The sequence below is a fragment of the Procambarus clarkii genome, chromosome 55, assembly GCF_040958095.1.
Source record: "Procambarus clarkii isolate CNS0578487 chromosome 55, FALCON_Pclarkii_2.0, whole genome shotgun sequence".
Lineage (NCBI taxonomy): Eukaryota > Metazoa > Arthropoda > Malacostraca > Decapoda > Cambaridae > Procambarus > Procambarus clarkii.
Window position 1 is genome coordinate 9,533,399 of NC_091204.1, and position 14,551 is coordinate 9,547,949.

At 39.7% G+C, this 14,551-nt stretch overlaps 1 protein-coding gene across 1 annotated transcript; it reads right to left on the reverse strand.

Annotated features, from left to right (window-relative positions):
* Window positions 1-6,856: 6,856 nt before the first annotated feature.
* LOC123748303 (dentin sialophosphoprotein-like) lies at window positions 6,857-7,570 on the reverse strand. The gene has a single exon (XM_045730506.1). The coding sequence runs from the start codon at window positions 7,568-7,570 to the stop codon at window positions 6,857-6,859; it is 714 nt and encodes a 237-aa protein (XP_045586462.1).
* Between the last annotated feature and the right edge of the window lie 6,981 nt (window positions 7,571-14,551).

The window sequence follows — 14,551 nt, forward strand, 5'->3', positions numbered from 1 at the left end:
GATTGATTACATTGACAGCTTGATTGGTAATTTAAACAAGATTAATAGACACCATACAGCAGATTGACAGCACATATAAGACAACAATGATCACAATGGTAAAGATGTTCAGATTGGGTACATAAAGATTGGGAGATTGGGTAGCATTAGATACAGTGCAATTTTAAAGCAAAAGGTAAAAAACTATGAAGATGAAATTAGGTACTTTTTAGTATTGATTTTGAATGATGTAAAAGTTGGACAGCTTTTCAATTCAGTAGGGAGTGAGTTCCATAAACTGGGTCCCTTTATTTGCATAGAGTGTTTACACAGATTAAGTTTAACTCTGGGGATATCAAAGAGATATTTATTTCTGGTGTGGTGATAATGGGTCCTATTACATCTGTCCAGGAAGAGTTTCAGAGCAGGATTTGCATTTAAGAACAGGTTTTGTAAATGTAGTTGACACAAGAGAATTTGTGGAGTGAGATTATGTTTAGCATGTTTAGGGAGTTAAACAAGGGAGCTGAGTGTTGTCTGAAAGCAGAATTTGTTATTATTCTGATAGCAGATTTTTGCTGGGTGATGATGGACTTGAGGTGGTTTGCAGTGGTTGAACCCCATGCACAGATTCCATAGTTAAGATAGGGATAGATTAGTGCATAATATAGAGAGATGAGAGCAGAGTTAGGAACATAATATCTGATTTTGGAGAGTATACCAACTGTCTTAGAGACTTTCTTAGTTATGTGTTGTATGTGGGTACTGAAGTTGAGTCTCTTGTCTAGGAATAGGCCAAGAAACTTTCCATCATTTTTATTGCTAATGTTTACATTGTCTATCTGAAGCTGAATTGCATTTGTAGATTTGCTTCCAAATAAGATGTAGTAGGTCTTTTCTATGTTAAGTGTTAGTTTGTTGGTTGACATCCATAAGTGGACTTTTTTTTAGTTCATTATTAACAACATTATTTAGTGTATGTAGATCTTCGAATTTCGCAAATATATTGTATTTTTAATGAGTTTTCTTGCATTTTCATTTGTACTTTAAATCATAGATCTTTGCAATATTTTGTTGTTTTTCATCCTTTTCTCCTTTGTGTGATTTAAACCAAATATCGTTTAGGCAATATTTTGCCGTTTTTACAACATTAAGAATTTACAGTTTAATGTTATTAATTTAATAAATATACTATGAATATGATGAAAATTCGTAATTGGTGGGAAATTTATCTTAATTTATTAATTTTCGATCAACCATTTCCACCTCGTCGAAATAGTGAGTGAGATATTGATCAAGCCTTGCAATATGCAGCGTACATGTTGTACATATTTTCTGTACTAAAGTACAGAAAAGTGAGACTTGTATGCTCTTTTATGCAAATATCCCTTTATAGCATTATATTGCGAATAATTATATACAAAATTGAACGACGTTGCATGTAAATTGACGTTAGAAAGATGGAAAGACATTGGAGAATGGTGGTGAGTTGACGGGCAACGCTCGCCGTAGGGCGACGTTGTCTATCCAGCTGCCAACCCGCAAATTTAATAATATTGACTTATTAAATATGTGCATAGGTGACATACTTAACATAATAGTTTCCCTTGAAAAGCTTTATAGAAAACACCGACCTTACCTAACCTACTTAGTATGTTAAGATAAACATCTTATTGCTTCGTAATTACAATTATTACCTAACCTATACCTATAATAGGTTAAGTAACAGTTGTAATTACGAAGCTATAAGATGCTTATTTTAACATACTAAGTAGGTTAGGTAAGGTCGGTGTTTTCTATGAAGCTTTTCAAGGGAAACTATTATGTTAAGTATGTCACCTATGCACATATTTAATAAGTCAATATTGACTTATTAAATTTGCGAGAACGGGTTGCAGCTGCGGGCGGCCTGCCAGCGATAGTATTAAGAAACACAAAAGAAGTTTTGTTTCTTTCGTCTGCAGACAAAAGTTTTTTTTCTGCAGACAAAAACGATGCTCATCGTCTATTATGTTAGTGACTCTAATCATCCTATTGATTGGTCTTCTAAAATAATCTGTCTGGCTTCTACTCTCCACAGATATTGTCTTGTCGAATCGGCTCTGGTTCACAACCTCCCCAACATAAATCTTAAACCTGACTTTGTTGCTATTGACTCTTCTCTTTGACAGTACATACTCAACTGTGTCGGAAATTCCGACACTAACATACTATAATACTAACACTTAATATAACCAGCAAATCTGGTTGTAATAATTACATTAGTTAGTCATAAAAGGATTAGGGAATAGGAGATCCATGATGCCATCAGCATATATTTAAACATCACGTATCCTTAAACCAACAATCTAGTGATTTGATTTTTTTGCATTTTGGCTTTCCTACTGCTGTTTGGCATCCATATTCAACGGTCCGGTTGTACGACGCCTGGCGCACATATCGCCTTGGGTCACGGGTGTGTTGATAGATAGGTTTCTTTGGCGAGTTCTGGCTGGTTCTCCCGGCGGGGTGACGGTGTTCGGGGGCCGGCTTGGCCGAGAGGTGTCGGGGGTTGTGGGTCTTGGTGGGCTCCTGGTGTGCCCTCAGTCGTGGTGGGCGGCCGGCTTCTGCTCTGCCGGAGGACCCTGGATGACGTTTTGCGTTTTAGTTGGGTGCCGAGTTTTGGTTTTGCTACCCAATGTTCTCTGTGTGGAGCGGGGCCGGTGCTTGTCACCCTGAGGGACTACTGGGGCTCCCCAATCATCTGCCCGTCTGTGCGTTTCTTTGCCGCGAGGCACATTAGTTTTTAGTGATTGGCGTCACTCGTTTCGCTATTAGGCTTGGCGTTTCACTTTTCCAGGCTTCGCGATTCTCCCATCACGGGTACGCCGGGGCGCATCAGTTCCCACGATCGTCGTCGCCCCTAAATCAACAACAACATAAACAAGGGTTGCCAGAGAGGGTTTTAGAGATACGCAACACTACAAAGACTCGTGATTGCAAAGACTCGTCAAGCAACAGTGAACTTGCCACAGCGAGCTCATTCATCAACCAAGGAAGGCATTATATCCGTACTGTATACTAAATAAATTGAAGAGATCTCATTGCATTGTGTAATTTTACTGATATGGTTATGTCGACTGAGAACACCAAAGCAATGGTGAGGCCGGTTTTTATCAATAACATAATCCTCATTATTTCAAGTCACATATCTACTAGAACATTTTTGTGCAATTGTTACTGTGTAAATTACTCGACAGATAACCTTTGACGAACTGAAGATAATCACAGAGTCCAGGATGGACCTCATGAGCCAAACCAAAGTCTGATATTGGAGGATCAGATCTCACACTAACAACCAAACAGCTGAAGTCAATATAATCTTTAATTAATCCATTTTAGTCGTAATACTAACTCATTTAAAAGGACATTATTCAAAAGTTTATTACAATTATCATTTATTTGATTAACAAAATATGTAATATAACCCCCCTACATGTGATCAGGTAAAAAACCAACCAGGATAACTTTAAATACAGCCCACTTCGAAGTAGTAATACTAATATAAAGTAAATTCAATATATCACGAACTTAAATTGATCTAAGCTTTCTAACAAACGTGACTGGACTGAAAGGGAGCCTATTCCCCTTTTTTCTCTTTCCCTTTCTTTTTCTTTCTCCTCTTATTCCTACATTCCCAATCTTACACTCATTATTACACCTCTTTATTACATCCTTCCCATTCATACCGTTCTTCTTGTTCTTATCTTCCTTTAGGAATTTACCTCTTTTTTACAACTTCTCACCTTTCTCTTGCCTTACTTAATGCCCGTGCCTCCCTCGCTCCCCCATTTTATTCAGTTCCAGCCCCACTACAGGCTCACCATATTCAGTTCCAGCCCCACTACAGGCTCACCATATTCAGTTCCAGCCCCACTACAGGCTCACCATATTCAGTTCCAGCCCCACTACAGGCTCACCATATTCAGTTACAGCCCCACTACAGGCTCACCATATTCAGTTACAGCCCCACTACAGGCTCACCATATTCAGTTCCAGCCCCACTACAGGCTCACCCTATTCAGTTACAGCTCCACTACAGGCTCACCATATTCAGTTCCAGCCCCACTACAGGCTCACCCTATTCAGTTACAGCTCCACTACAGGCTCACCATATTCAGTTCCAGCCCCACTACAGGCTCACCATATTCAGTTACAGCCCCACTACAGGCTCACCATATTCAGTTCCAGCCCCACTACAGGCTCACCATATTCAGTTCCAGCCCCACTACAGGCTCACCATATTCAGTTCCAGCCCCACTACAGGCTCACCATATTCAGTTACAGCCCCACTACAGGCTCACCATATTCAGTTCCAGCCCCACTACAGGCTCACCATATTCAGTTACAGCCCCACTACAGGCTCACCATATTCAGTTCCAGCCCCACTACAGGCTCACCATATTCAGTTACAGCCCCACTACAGGCTCACCATATTCAGTTCCAGCCCCACTACAGGCTCACCATATTCAGTTACAGCCCCACTACAGGCTCACCATATTCAGTTCCAGCCCCACTATAGGCTCACCATATTCAGTTCCAGCCCCACTACAGGCTCACCATAGCCAATGCTACTTGGAACATTTTGTTCCGAGTAACTGAATAATAAATTTTCGATCAACCATTTGCACCTCGTTAAAATGCTGAGTGAGATATTGATAAAGCCTTGCAGTATGCGGTGGGTCTAAAGTTGTTGTTGTAAACAACAACTCCCCCTCCCCCTCAATCACAGCTCCTGTGCCAGGTAGCTCCACATCGGGCCCACCGTAGTCCATGCTACTTTTTGTTCCGAGTAGCTGAATCTAAAACAAAAACAATCTCGCCTCCCAAGTTACAATCCCGCACCTTTGCTTGGTAAGTCCACTGTGGGCTCACCATAGCCTGTGCTACTTGGAACTTTTCATTCCGAGTAGCTGAATCTAAAACAATAACAACCTCGCTCCCATCACAATCGACTTGATAATAGTTCAGGACGGACGGTAATTTCGTCGTGGTCTCATCTTCTGGTGTGTGGATTAGTTCTCTTGTCAGGTAGTGGAGGAAGTTACATTGACGAGGTAAGTAATTACCAAAAGAAATCACCCGGGCACCGCCGGGTACCAAAGATGGTATTCCACAAAATTTAAATTGATAACAAATGTATAACTTTTTATTTACCATACTTATATTTGCGAATGCTATAACAATATAAATTTTTGTCTTACTTTCCTGCATTTCATTCATTGGTAACATGTTTAATATTTTTTACCTCCTCTGATTTAGAAATATCTTCTATTTATACGTTTGGAATTCGGCTGTGTTCAACTAAATACCAATACTCGATTTAGTTTTCAGCAAGGCATGAAATTATACAATCTTTATTTACTCCCATAAACTTTGGTAACCAACTATTTTTACTTAACTTTTGGAGTGTTTTTGTTGAGCCGTATTTCTCGTTGAACTGCTGCAGTAGTCTCTGGTCACTGACTAATTTATAAGACTGGGAGTCCCATCTGGACATCATAGAAAAAAAATCGTAGTTGAACACCTCTACATCAATGCCAAATTATTAAATCATTTTTGTTTCCTTGCTCACTATGTCGTCCTTGTGATCTGTTACCAGTAAGATTAATTTTAGGCCCGGAATCATGTTCTGTGGAATATCAGAGAGATAATGATGCAACAGAAAAATCAACTTCATGTTTTTGGGTCCTGGAAGCCTGCCAAATGTTCGCTTCCAGAACTAAAATCTAATTATTTTGCGAGGAGCCTTTTGGATCATATCAATTGTTGGCAGTTGACTTGACGTAAAGAAATTTATCAAATTATCGGGAATTTAATTTGCAAAATTATCCATCGTGTTTGGCTCATATCCACGAACTCCCGCCATCTTCATCACTCCTTCGTAACAATTAACTTGTTTCAGCAGATTCTCTTCCTTAAAATTAAATTTTTTCGTTTTACCTCCAACCAAAAGGTTTTAGTTCTGTAAAATTATCTCGTTCAATATATGTTTATTTCCGGTTTTCTTCGTGTTCTTTTTGGCGATCATATGTTGTTTATATCTGCTATCTACCTCTGGAGAGCGGGCCCGCTAGACCTCTCCCTTAACAGTAGGCCGGGCCAGCTTGACTTCCACCTCTCCATTGGCACAACAACTGACCCGATTAATCTTCCTTTCTCCCTCGGCTGAAAGTCTAACCCGTTTCGATCCTTGTTTTCTCTCGTCTCCATCAACTGGAGATCCGGCACGTTTCGTCCCTTGTCTTCTCTCCTCTTCCTTTGTAGGTCTCGATCGTTTTGATTAACTTATTCCCTCTGATTTCGTTCTTCTTAATTTATTTTTTCTCTTTTCTATAGACTCTGTCTGATTCTACACATTTTCCATATTTTGCCTCTCTTTCATCTGTTTCTTCCTGCCTTTTTCCCCTTTCTCCTCACTCTCGGTCTATATCATCGCTTCATTCAATTGCTTCATATTGTTTTGATCCAGTAAAAGCATTATTATCTTCCGCGCCCTCATACTAAACTTGTCGACAATAGACATATCGGAACCCAATGTGTCGTGTTCAGACAAACCTATTTACGCCCCTTCTTCATCAAAGGAGAAGGTGTAGGGAAGGTAGAGCTTGCGATTGCTTGAGCTCTGCTTCGGACCACAAACTTCCTTGCTGGAGGTGCGGGAGCATCTGTTGCCGTGGTGTTGCTTGCAGTCACTGTCCATACTGCAGGTGTGGGAGCATCTATTGCCCTGGTGTTGCTTGCAGTCACTCTCCATACTGGAGGTGTGGGAGCATCTATTGCCCTCGTGTTGCTTGCAGTCACTCTCCATACTGAAGGTGCGGGAGCATCTATTGCCCTAGTGTTGCTTGCAGTCACTGTCCATACTGGAGGTGTGGGAGCATCTATTGCCCTCGTGTTGCTTGCAGTCACTGTCCATACTGGAGGTGTGGGAGCATCTATTGCCCTGGTGTTGCTTGCAGTCACTGTCCATACTGGAGGTGTGGGAGAGTGTATTGCCCTCGTGTTGCTTGCAGTCACTGTCCATACTGGAGGTGTGGGAGCATCTATTGACCTCGTGTTGCTTGCAGTCACTCTCCATACTGGAGGTGTGGAAGAGTGTATTGCCCTCGTGTTGCTTGCAGTCACTGTCCATACTGGAGGTGTGGGAGCATCTATTGCCCTCGTGTTGCTTGCAGTCGCTGTCCATACTGGAGGTGTGGGAGAGTGTATTGCCCTCGTGTTGCTTGCAGTCACTGTCCATACTGGAGGTGTGGGAGAGTGTATTGCCCTCGTGTTGCTTGCAGTCACTCTCCATACTGGAGGTGTGGGAGCATCTATTGACCTCGTGTTGCTTGCAGTCACTCTCCATACTGGAGGTGTGGGAGAGTGTATTGCCCTCGTGTTGCTTGCAGTCACTGTCCATACTGGAGGTGTGGGAGCATCTATTGCCCTCGTGTTGCTTGCAGTCACTGTCCATACTGGAGGTGTGGGAGAGTGTATTGCCCTCGTGTTGCTTGCAGTCACTCTCCATACTGGGCGAGCGAGACCAAATCTTTATCCCAGAGTTCATGTTCACCTACTGGATCTCCTAAACATCGGACGGTGTGACAAATAAGGACTTTTGTAAATGCAGATGATTAAGATATGACATCCAAAAAGATTTAATGTTTCAATAAATAATATTATTAACGATTTGAATATTTTTCTTTTACTCATTAGTTTAATAATAATAATAATATATAGAATGCACAAATTTAGTCAGATTGAAACTACTCAAAATATTAAAATATTATCTTACCAGTTTTGATGCTGGAATCATAGTGATCATATTAAGTAGAACAATAGTGTTAGTAGAAGTAAAGTAACGTTAGCAGTAGTACAGTAGTGTTACTATAAGTAGTAGTACAGTTGTCTTAGTACAGTTGTGTTAGTAGTAGTACAGTTGCGTTAGTAGTACAACAATTGTGTGAGTAGTAGTACAGTTGTGTTAATAGTAGTACAGTTGTGTTAGTAATATTACAGCTGTGTTAGTGGTAGTACATCTGTGTTAGTGGTAATGCAGTTGTCTTAGTACAGTTGTGTTAGTAGTAGTACAGTTGTGTTAGTGGTAGTACATCTGTGTTAGTGGTAATGCAGTTGTGTTAGTAGTAGTCCAGTACTGTTAGTAGTAGTACAGTTGTGTTAGTAGTAGTACAGTTGTGTTAGTAGTAGTACAGTTGTGTTAGTAATATTACAGTTGTGTTAGTAGTAGTACAGTTGTGTTAGTAATATTACAGTTGTGTTAGTAGTAGTACAGTTGTGTAGTAGTAGTAGTACAGTTGTGTTAGTAGTAGTACAGTTGTGTTAGTAATATTACAGTTGTGTTAGTAGTAGTACAGTTGTGTTAGTAATATTACAGTTGTGTTAGTAGTAGTACAGTTGTGTTAGTAGTAGTACAGTTGTGTTAGTAGTAGTACAGTTGTGTTAGTAGTAGTACAGTTGTGTTAGTAATATTACAGTTGTGTTAGTAGTAGTACAGTTGTGTTAGTAATATTACAGTTGTGTTAGTAGTAGTACAGTTGTGTTAGTAGTAGTACAGTTGTGTTAGTAGTAGTACAGTTGTGTTAGTAGTAGTACAGTTGTGTTAGTAATATTACAGTTGTGTTAGTAGTAGTACAGTTGTGTTAGTAGTAGTACATTTGTGTTAGTAGTAGTACAGTTGTGTTAGTAGTAGTACAGTTGTGTTAGTAGTAGTACAGTTGTGTTAGTAGTAGTACAGTTGTGTTAGTAGTAGTACAGTTGTGTTAGTAGTAGTACAGTTGTGTTAGTAGTAGTACAGTTGTGTTAGTAGTAGTACAGTTGTGTTAGTAGTAGTACATCTGTGTTAGTGGTAATGCAGTTGTGTTAGTAGTAGTCCAGTACTGTTAGTAGTAGTACAGTTGTGTTAGTAGTAGTACAGTTGTGTTAGTAGTAGTACATCTGTGTTAGTGGTAATGCAGTTGTGTTAGTAGTAGTCCAGTACTGTTAGTAGTAGTACAGTTGTGTTAGTAGTAGTACAGTTGTGTTAGTAGTAGTACAGTTGTGTTAGTAGTAGTTGAGTTGTGTTAGTAGTAGTACATCTGTGTTAGTAGTAGTACAGTTGTGTTAGTAGTAGTACAGTTGTGTTAGTAGTAGTACAGTTGTGTTAGTAGTAGTACAGTTGTGTTAGTAGTAGTACATCTGTGTTAGTGGTAATGCAGTTGTGTTAGTAGTAGTCCAGTACTGTTAGTAGTAGTACATCTGTGTTAGTGGTAGTGCAGTTGTGTAAGTTGTAGTAGATTATTGTTATTAGTACATTAATACGTACTAATAACGTACATAGCAAGGTTGCGTTAGTAGTAATACAGCTGTGTTAGTAGTAGTACAGTTGTGTTAGAAGCAGTACACTTGTGTTAGTAGTAGTTGATTAGTGTTATTAGTAGTTCAGATGTGTTAGTAGTAGTAGAGCTGTGTTAGTATTGCTACAGCTCTATTGATTGAGAGTCACGGTCGCTGCTATTATGCAAGCTGCAGCCCAGTGCGCCCCAATCAACAACAATTACTACCTACTCCGAGCCAAACAACAGTTCCAAGACCGAAGCTGACCCCAAGGGCGAAGCAGAAGCCAACCGACTGCTTCCTCTATTGGAGTGGGAACATGAAGATCCCAGCGAAGGTAATCCTGAAACCCAAGGGGTTTACTTTGAGGGTGCTTAGGGACGAGAGCCGTAACTGCATGCATCCCTGAGTACTTAACTCCTAACAAACGTTCAACACACAGTACCGCTAGGGTCAAAATCCTGACAGGCAATAGAGGTCAGAATAGACAATTGTCCCAGTCAGTTTCCGGTGACGAACCAGCGGTCAGGCGGCCGGCTCGGGTGGATCAAGAAGGGGGGGTTACCTTGAGGTTACCTTGAGGTGCTTCCGGGGCTTAGCGTCCCCGAGGCCCGGTCGTCGACCAGGCCTCCTGGTTGCCGGACTGATCAACCAGGCTGTTGGACGTGGCTGCTCGCAGCCTGACGTATGAGTCACAGCCTGGTTGATCAGGTATCCTGACACACTGATGACATGTTGCTTGTTATCTTGTTTATCTTCGGGGGAGTTTCTAGCCTCTGTTCGGTCTCATGTTGCAATTTTTCTAACAAGAGGGGGTTTGTTTTGGGGCGCCTGCCTCTCTGGGTGTCTAACCTCGGTCCATGGCAGACATGGCAAATTAGTCTCCGTGGTGTAGTGGTAAGACACTCGCCTGGCGTTTCGCGAGCGCTATGTCATGGGTTCGTATCCTGGCCTGGGAGGATTTACTGGGCGCAAATCCTTAACTGTAGCCTCTGTTTAACGCAACAGTAAAATGTGTACTTGGATGAAAAAACGATTCTTCGCGGCAGGGGATCGTATTCCAGGGACCATAGGATTAAGGACTTGCCCGAAACGCTACGCGTACTAGTGGCTGTACAAGAATGTAACAACTCTTGTATATATCTCAAAAAAAAATGAATATACTCTATTACAAGGGAGTTTCCTAGACCAGTACTCCCTGCTCATGGTCCGCGGTAGGTTCGAACTCTGTGTGACTGAAGCCCCAGACTAATATATCTAATATTAGTCCGATTTTTCCAGGGAACTGATGAGGCTATCTTATCTTGAGGTTATCTTGAGATGATTTCCGGGCTTTTTAGTGTCCCCGCGGCCCGGTCCTCGACCAGGCCTCCACCCCCAGGAAGCAGCCCGTGACAGCTGACTAACACCCAGGTACCTATTTTACTGCTAGTTAACAGGGGCATAGGGTGAAAGAAACTCTAAACATTGTTTCTCGCCGGCGCCTGGGATCGAACCCAGGACCACAGGATCACAAGTCCAGTGTGCTGTCCGCTCGGCCGACCGACTCCCCACAAAAAATGTATAACAATGCTATGCAAATAACATGAATTTAAAATTTTAATAAAGTTAAAACCTACATTGTGACTATGACACTTGACAATTTTATGACTGGGAACGGATTTGATGGTGCATTAAGTGACAAGTGATAAATATTACTTTACCTTACTAGCTATATTTAATTATATTTCAATGTGGCTATTAGTCATTATATTTAAATAGTGGTGATGATATTAGTATTTTGACAGTGTTCAAGCCTTGCTAATACAGTACCTAAAGGTCTACTTTTTCTTATCCAGTAAACTACTAATGCACTGCAAAACAGCTTGCAAAGGTTTGTGTCCCAGCTCATGTGTATATAAACTGAGATTATGCAGAGTGTTAGTGGCTTTGGATAAATATAAAAATACCAATCTTATGTAATCTTGCCCGAAACGCATTGCGTAATAGTGGCTTTAGGCATTGTATGTACTAGCTCTATCTATATATCAATCCATTAATGTAACATCACTTGTATGTATGTACCTTACCTGAATAAACATATTTATTTATTTATTTATATTTAATTTCACAAACGCATGTATCTTCTTGGAAACAAAATTATTATTATTATTATTATTATTATTATTATTATTATTATTATTATTATTAGTATTATTATTATTATTATTATTATTATTATTATTATTAGTATTATTATTATTATTATTATGGATATTAGCAATGCATAACAATCTAATTAATTATTTACCCGTGAATACCACTGCTTAATGAAAATATGAACTCTGTCTTGTTATTGTCGAGAAATTGTGAGACAATGAGTTTCTGTGGATGGCAGAGCATCATGGAGCTCACTGGCTACAAAGGGCACTGTAGCCCACTATCTAAAAATTGAGGTAATCTTTTAAAATGTAAATTCTGTTAAAAATGCAGAAATACATTGCAAGAATAACATAAAGTTATTATTCAATAAATCATCATGTATAATGGGTTAAATGCATTTAATGCTTATCAGAATTGAATAATGGTTGAAGGTTGAGGTTGTAGCTTTCTTGATTGTGGGAAGGAATGGAGTACAGAACATCTGTAGCCTTTTCTTCGTTATTAACTAAACTAGCTGTACCCGGTCATGCGTTGCTGTAGCTCAGCAACTCATGTGCGTTGCTGAGCCACAGCAACCCTCCCCTGTCTCCTAGTCCTCCAACCATTCCCCCCTCCCCCCATCCCCTCATCCTCCCAACCTCCTAACCATTCCTCACTCCCTCGTCCCCTCGTTCTCTCAACCATTTCCCACTCCCCATGTCTCCCCTTCCTCCCCATTATTCCCCCCTCTCCCCATCCCTTTGTCCTCCCCAACATTCCCCACTCCACCAGTCCCTCGTCCCCCCCCACCCTCTCCATCTCCCCTGGCCCCTCGTACTCCCCACCATTACCCACTCCCTAGTTCGATACATTCCCAAAGGATCTGATGTTCCCATCAGAAAATTGGGAACATCAATGATCTGATGTTCTCATCATGGAAATATAAGAAAAACAGTTAAAATAACGAAATGAAAAATAAAAAAATTAACTATACTCACAAAATGAACGGTATGGTAAACAACACAGCTCAATTCCAACACAATGTCATACAAAATAATTTAATCAAAATGAAAATAAATCAAAATCTATGAAAATTCAATTTGTGAATGCAATCGGAAACATTGAAATGGAATCGGAAACATTGAAATGGAATCGTAACATATTTATTATAGTGTGTGTTGTTCTTACGTGCAACAGATGGTGCTGATTCTTAAAAAAATATATTTTTACCTGTCACAGATGTGGCATATATACTTATACTTATGAAATGAATGGTATGGTAACCAACACAGCTCAATTCCAACAGTGTCACACAAAATAATTAAATCAAAATGAAATTAAATCAAAGTCTATGAAAATTCAATTTATGAATGCAATCAGAAACACTGAAATGCAATTGTAACATTTAGTATAGCATGTGTTTCTATTACATGCAACAGATAATGCTGTTTTTCAAAAAAGCATGTTTTTTCCTGTCACAGGCGTGGCATCGATACAGTAGGTATATAAAAGCACTTGCGTATTCGAATGGAATGTTGTGTCAAAATTTCAAAGCAATCGGTAAAGAGGTTTCGAAGATTTCCTTCACATGAAAATACATGAAAAATACAGTTAAAAAAAAATGTTTTTCCCGTCTTAGACAGAACATCTATATAGTATGAATATAAAAATCCGTTCGGATGCGAATGGAACGTTGTGTGAAAATTTCAAAGCTATCGGTGAAGAATTTTCGGAGATTAGCGATTTTGAACAAGCGAACATTTACATTTTTATTTATATATATATTTATATATATATATATATATATATATATATATATATATATATATATATATATATATATATATATATATATATATATATATATATATATATATATATATATGTGTGTGTGTGTGGGACTACACTTGCGTTTCAACTTTAGCCAATACCTATGTTGACTTCAGTGCTACACAAGCAGGAGGAGCTGCCAATCACCGGGAAGCGGCCAAGTCACGTAAATACAGAGACCTTGAGCACCACTACAATTTTGTCCCCATTGCCTCAGAGACACTTGGTGCCTGGGGTAAAAGTGCTGCTAGCTTTTTGAAGGAGTTGGGGTCTAAGCTAATCGAAACAACTAGAGACCCTAGAGCTGCCAGTTTTCTTTTTCAGCGCCTTAGTGTGGCAATCCAGAGAGGAAATGCTCACTGCATCCACGGTTCCTGCCCGCCATCTGAGGAGCTAGAGGAGCTGTTCAACTTGTGACAAGCAGCCTTGCACCCTGCATGTAATCAATATTGTAACTTTTTTTGTGTAATGACATTTTCAAATAAAGTTAGATAAATATACACACTTAACAAAGAATAGGGGTGGTAGGAGAAGAAAATATCAAAGTGTTCAGTGAGGATCCACAAGGTCTTCTCTGAGTACTCTTTATTTTCTTCTCCGAGGCTATGGGTCCCTACACTTGCACCAGAGGTGGTACCCCTTCTAGGTATAAAAAAAAAAAAAAAATATATATATATATATATATATATATATATATATATATATATATATATATATATATATATATATATATATATATATATATATATATATATATATATATATATATATATATATATATATATATATATATATATATAATTTACTGGGCCACGTAACAGCTATGGTGAATATGTGTGCAGAATGACGGCTCGTGCTGCTCTGCTTATGGAATGAGGTCCTTGGCTGCACCTCGAACGAGCATACATCGAGACATCGAGCGCCTTGTTTTGATGCGTTCTGAGTAGGCATAGCAAGATGGCGTTCATTACCCCAGGGACGTCCAACACCGCTCGGCAAGCTATCATTGGCCACCTCGACGATCTGCTTGACAAACTTCTTGGTTGTGTACCTAACTTACATTTATGCATAGTTTTATCTATTGTGGCTTTAAACAAGCTTTGAGATGTCCAACACCGTCTCGGACATACCTGAATATAGCGTGCAAATGCAATTCTAAAACTAAGCTGTCCAAGGAACTTCATGCCTAGCTAAACGTCTGTGCATGCTGGAGGCAGTAGGTCCATCTGCAGGTAGAGGCAGAGTAGTCACATCTTGTTTTTCT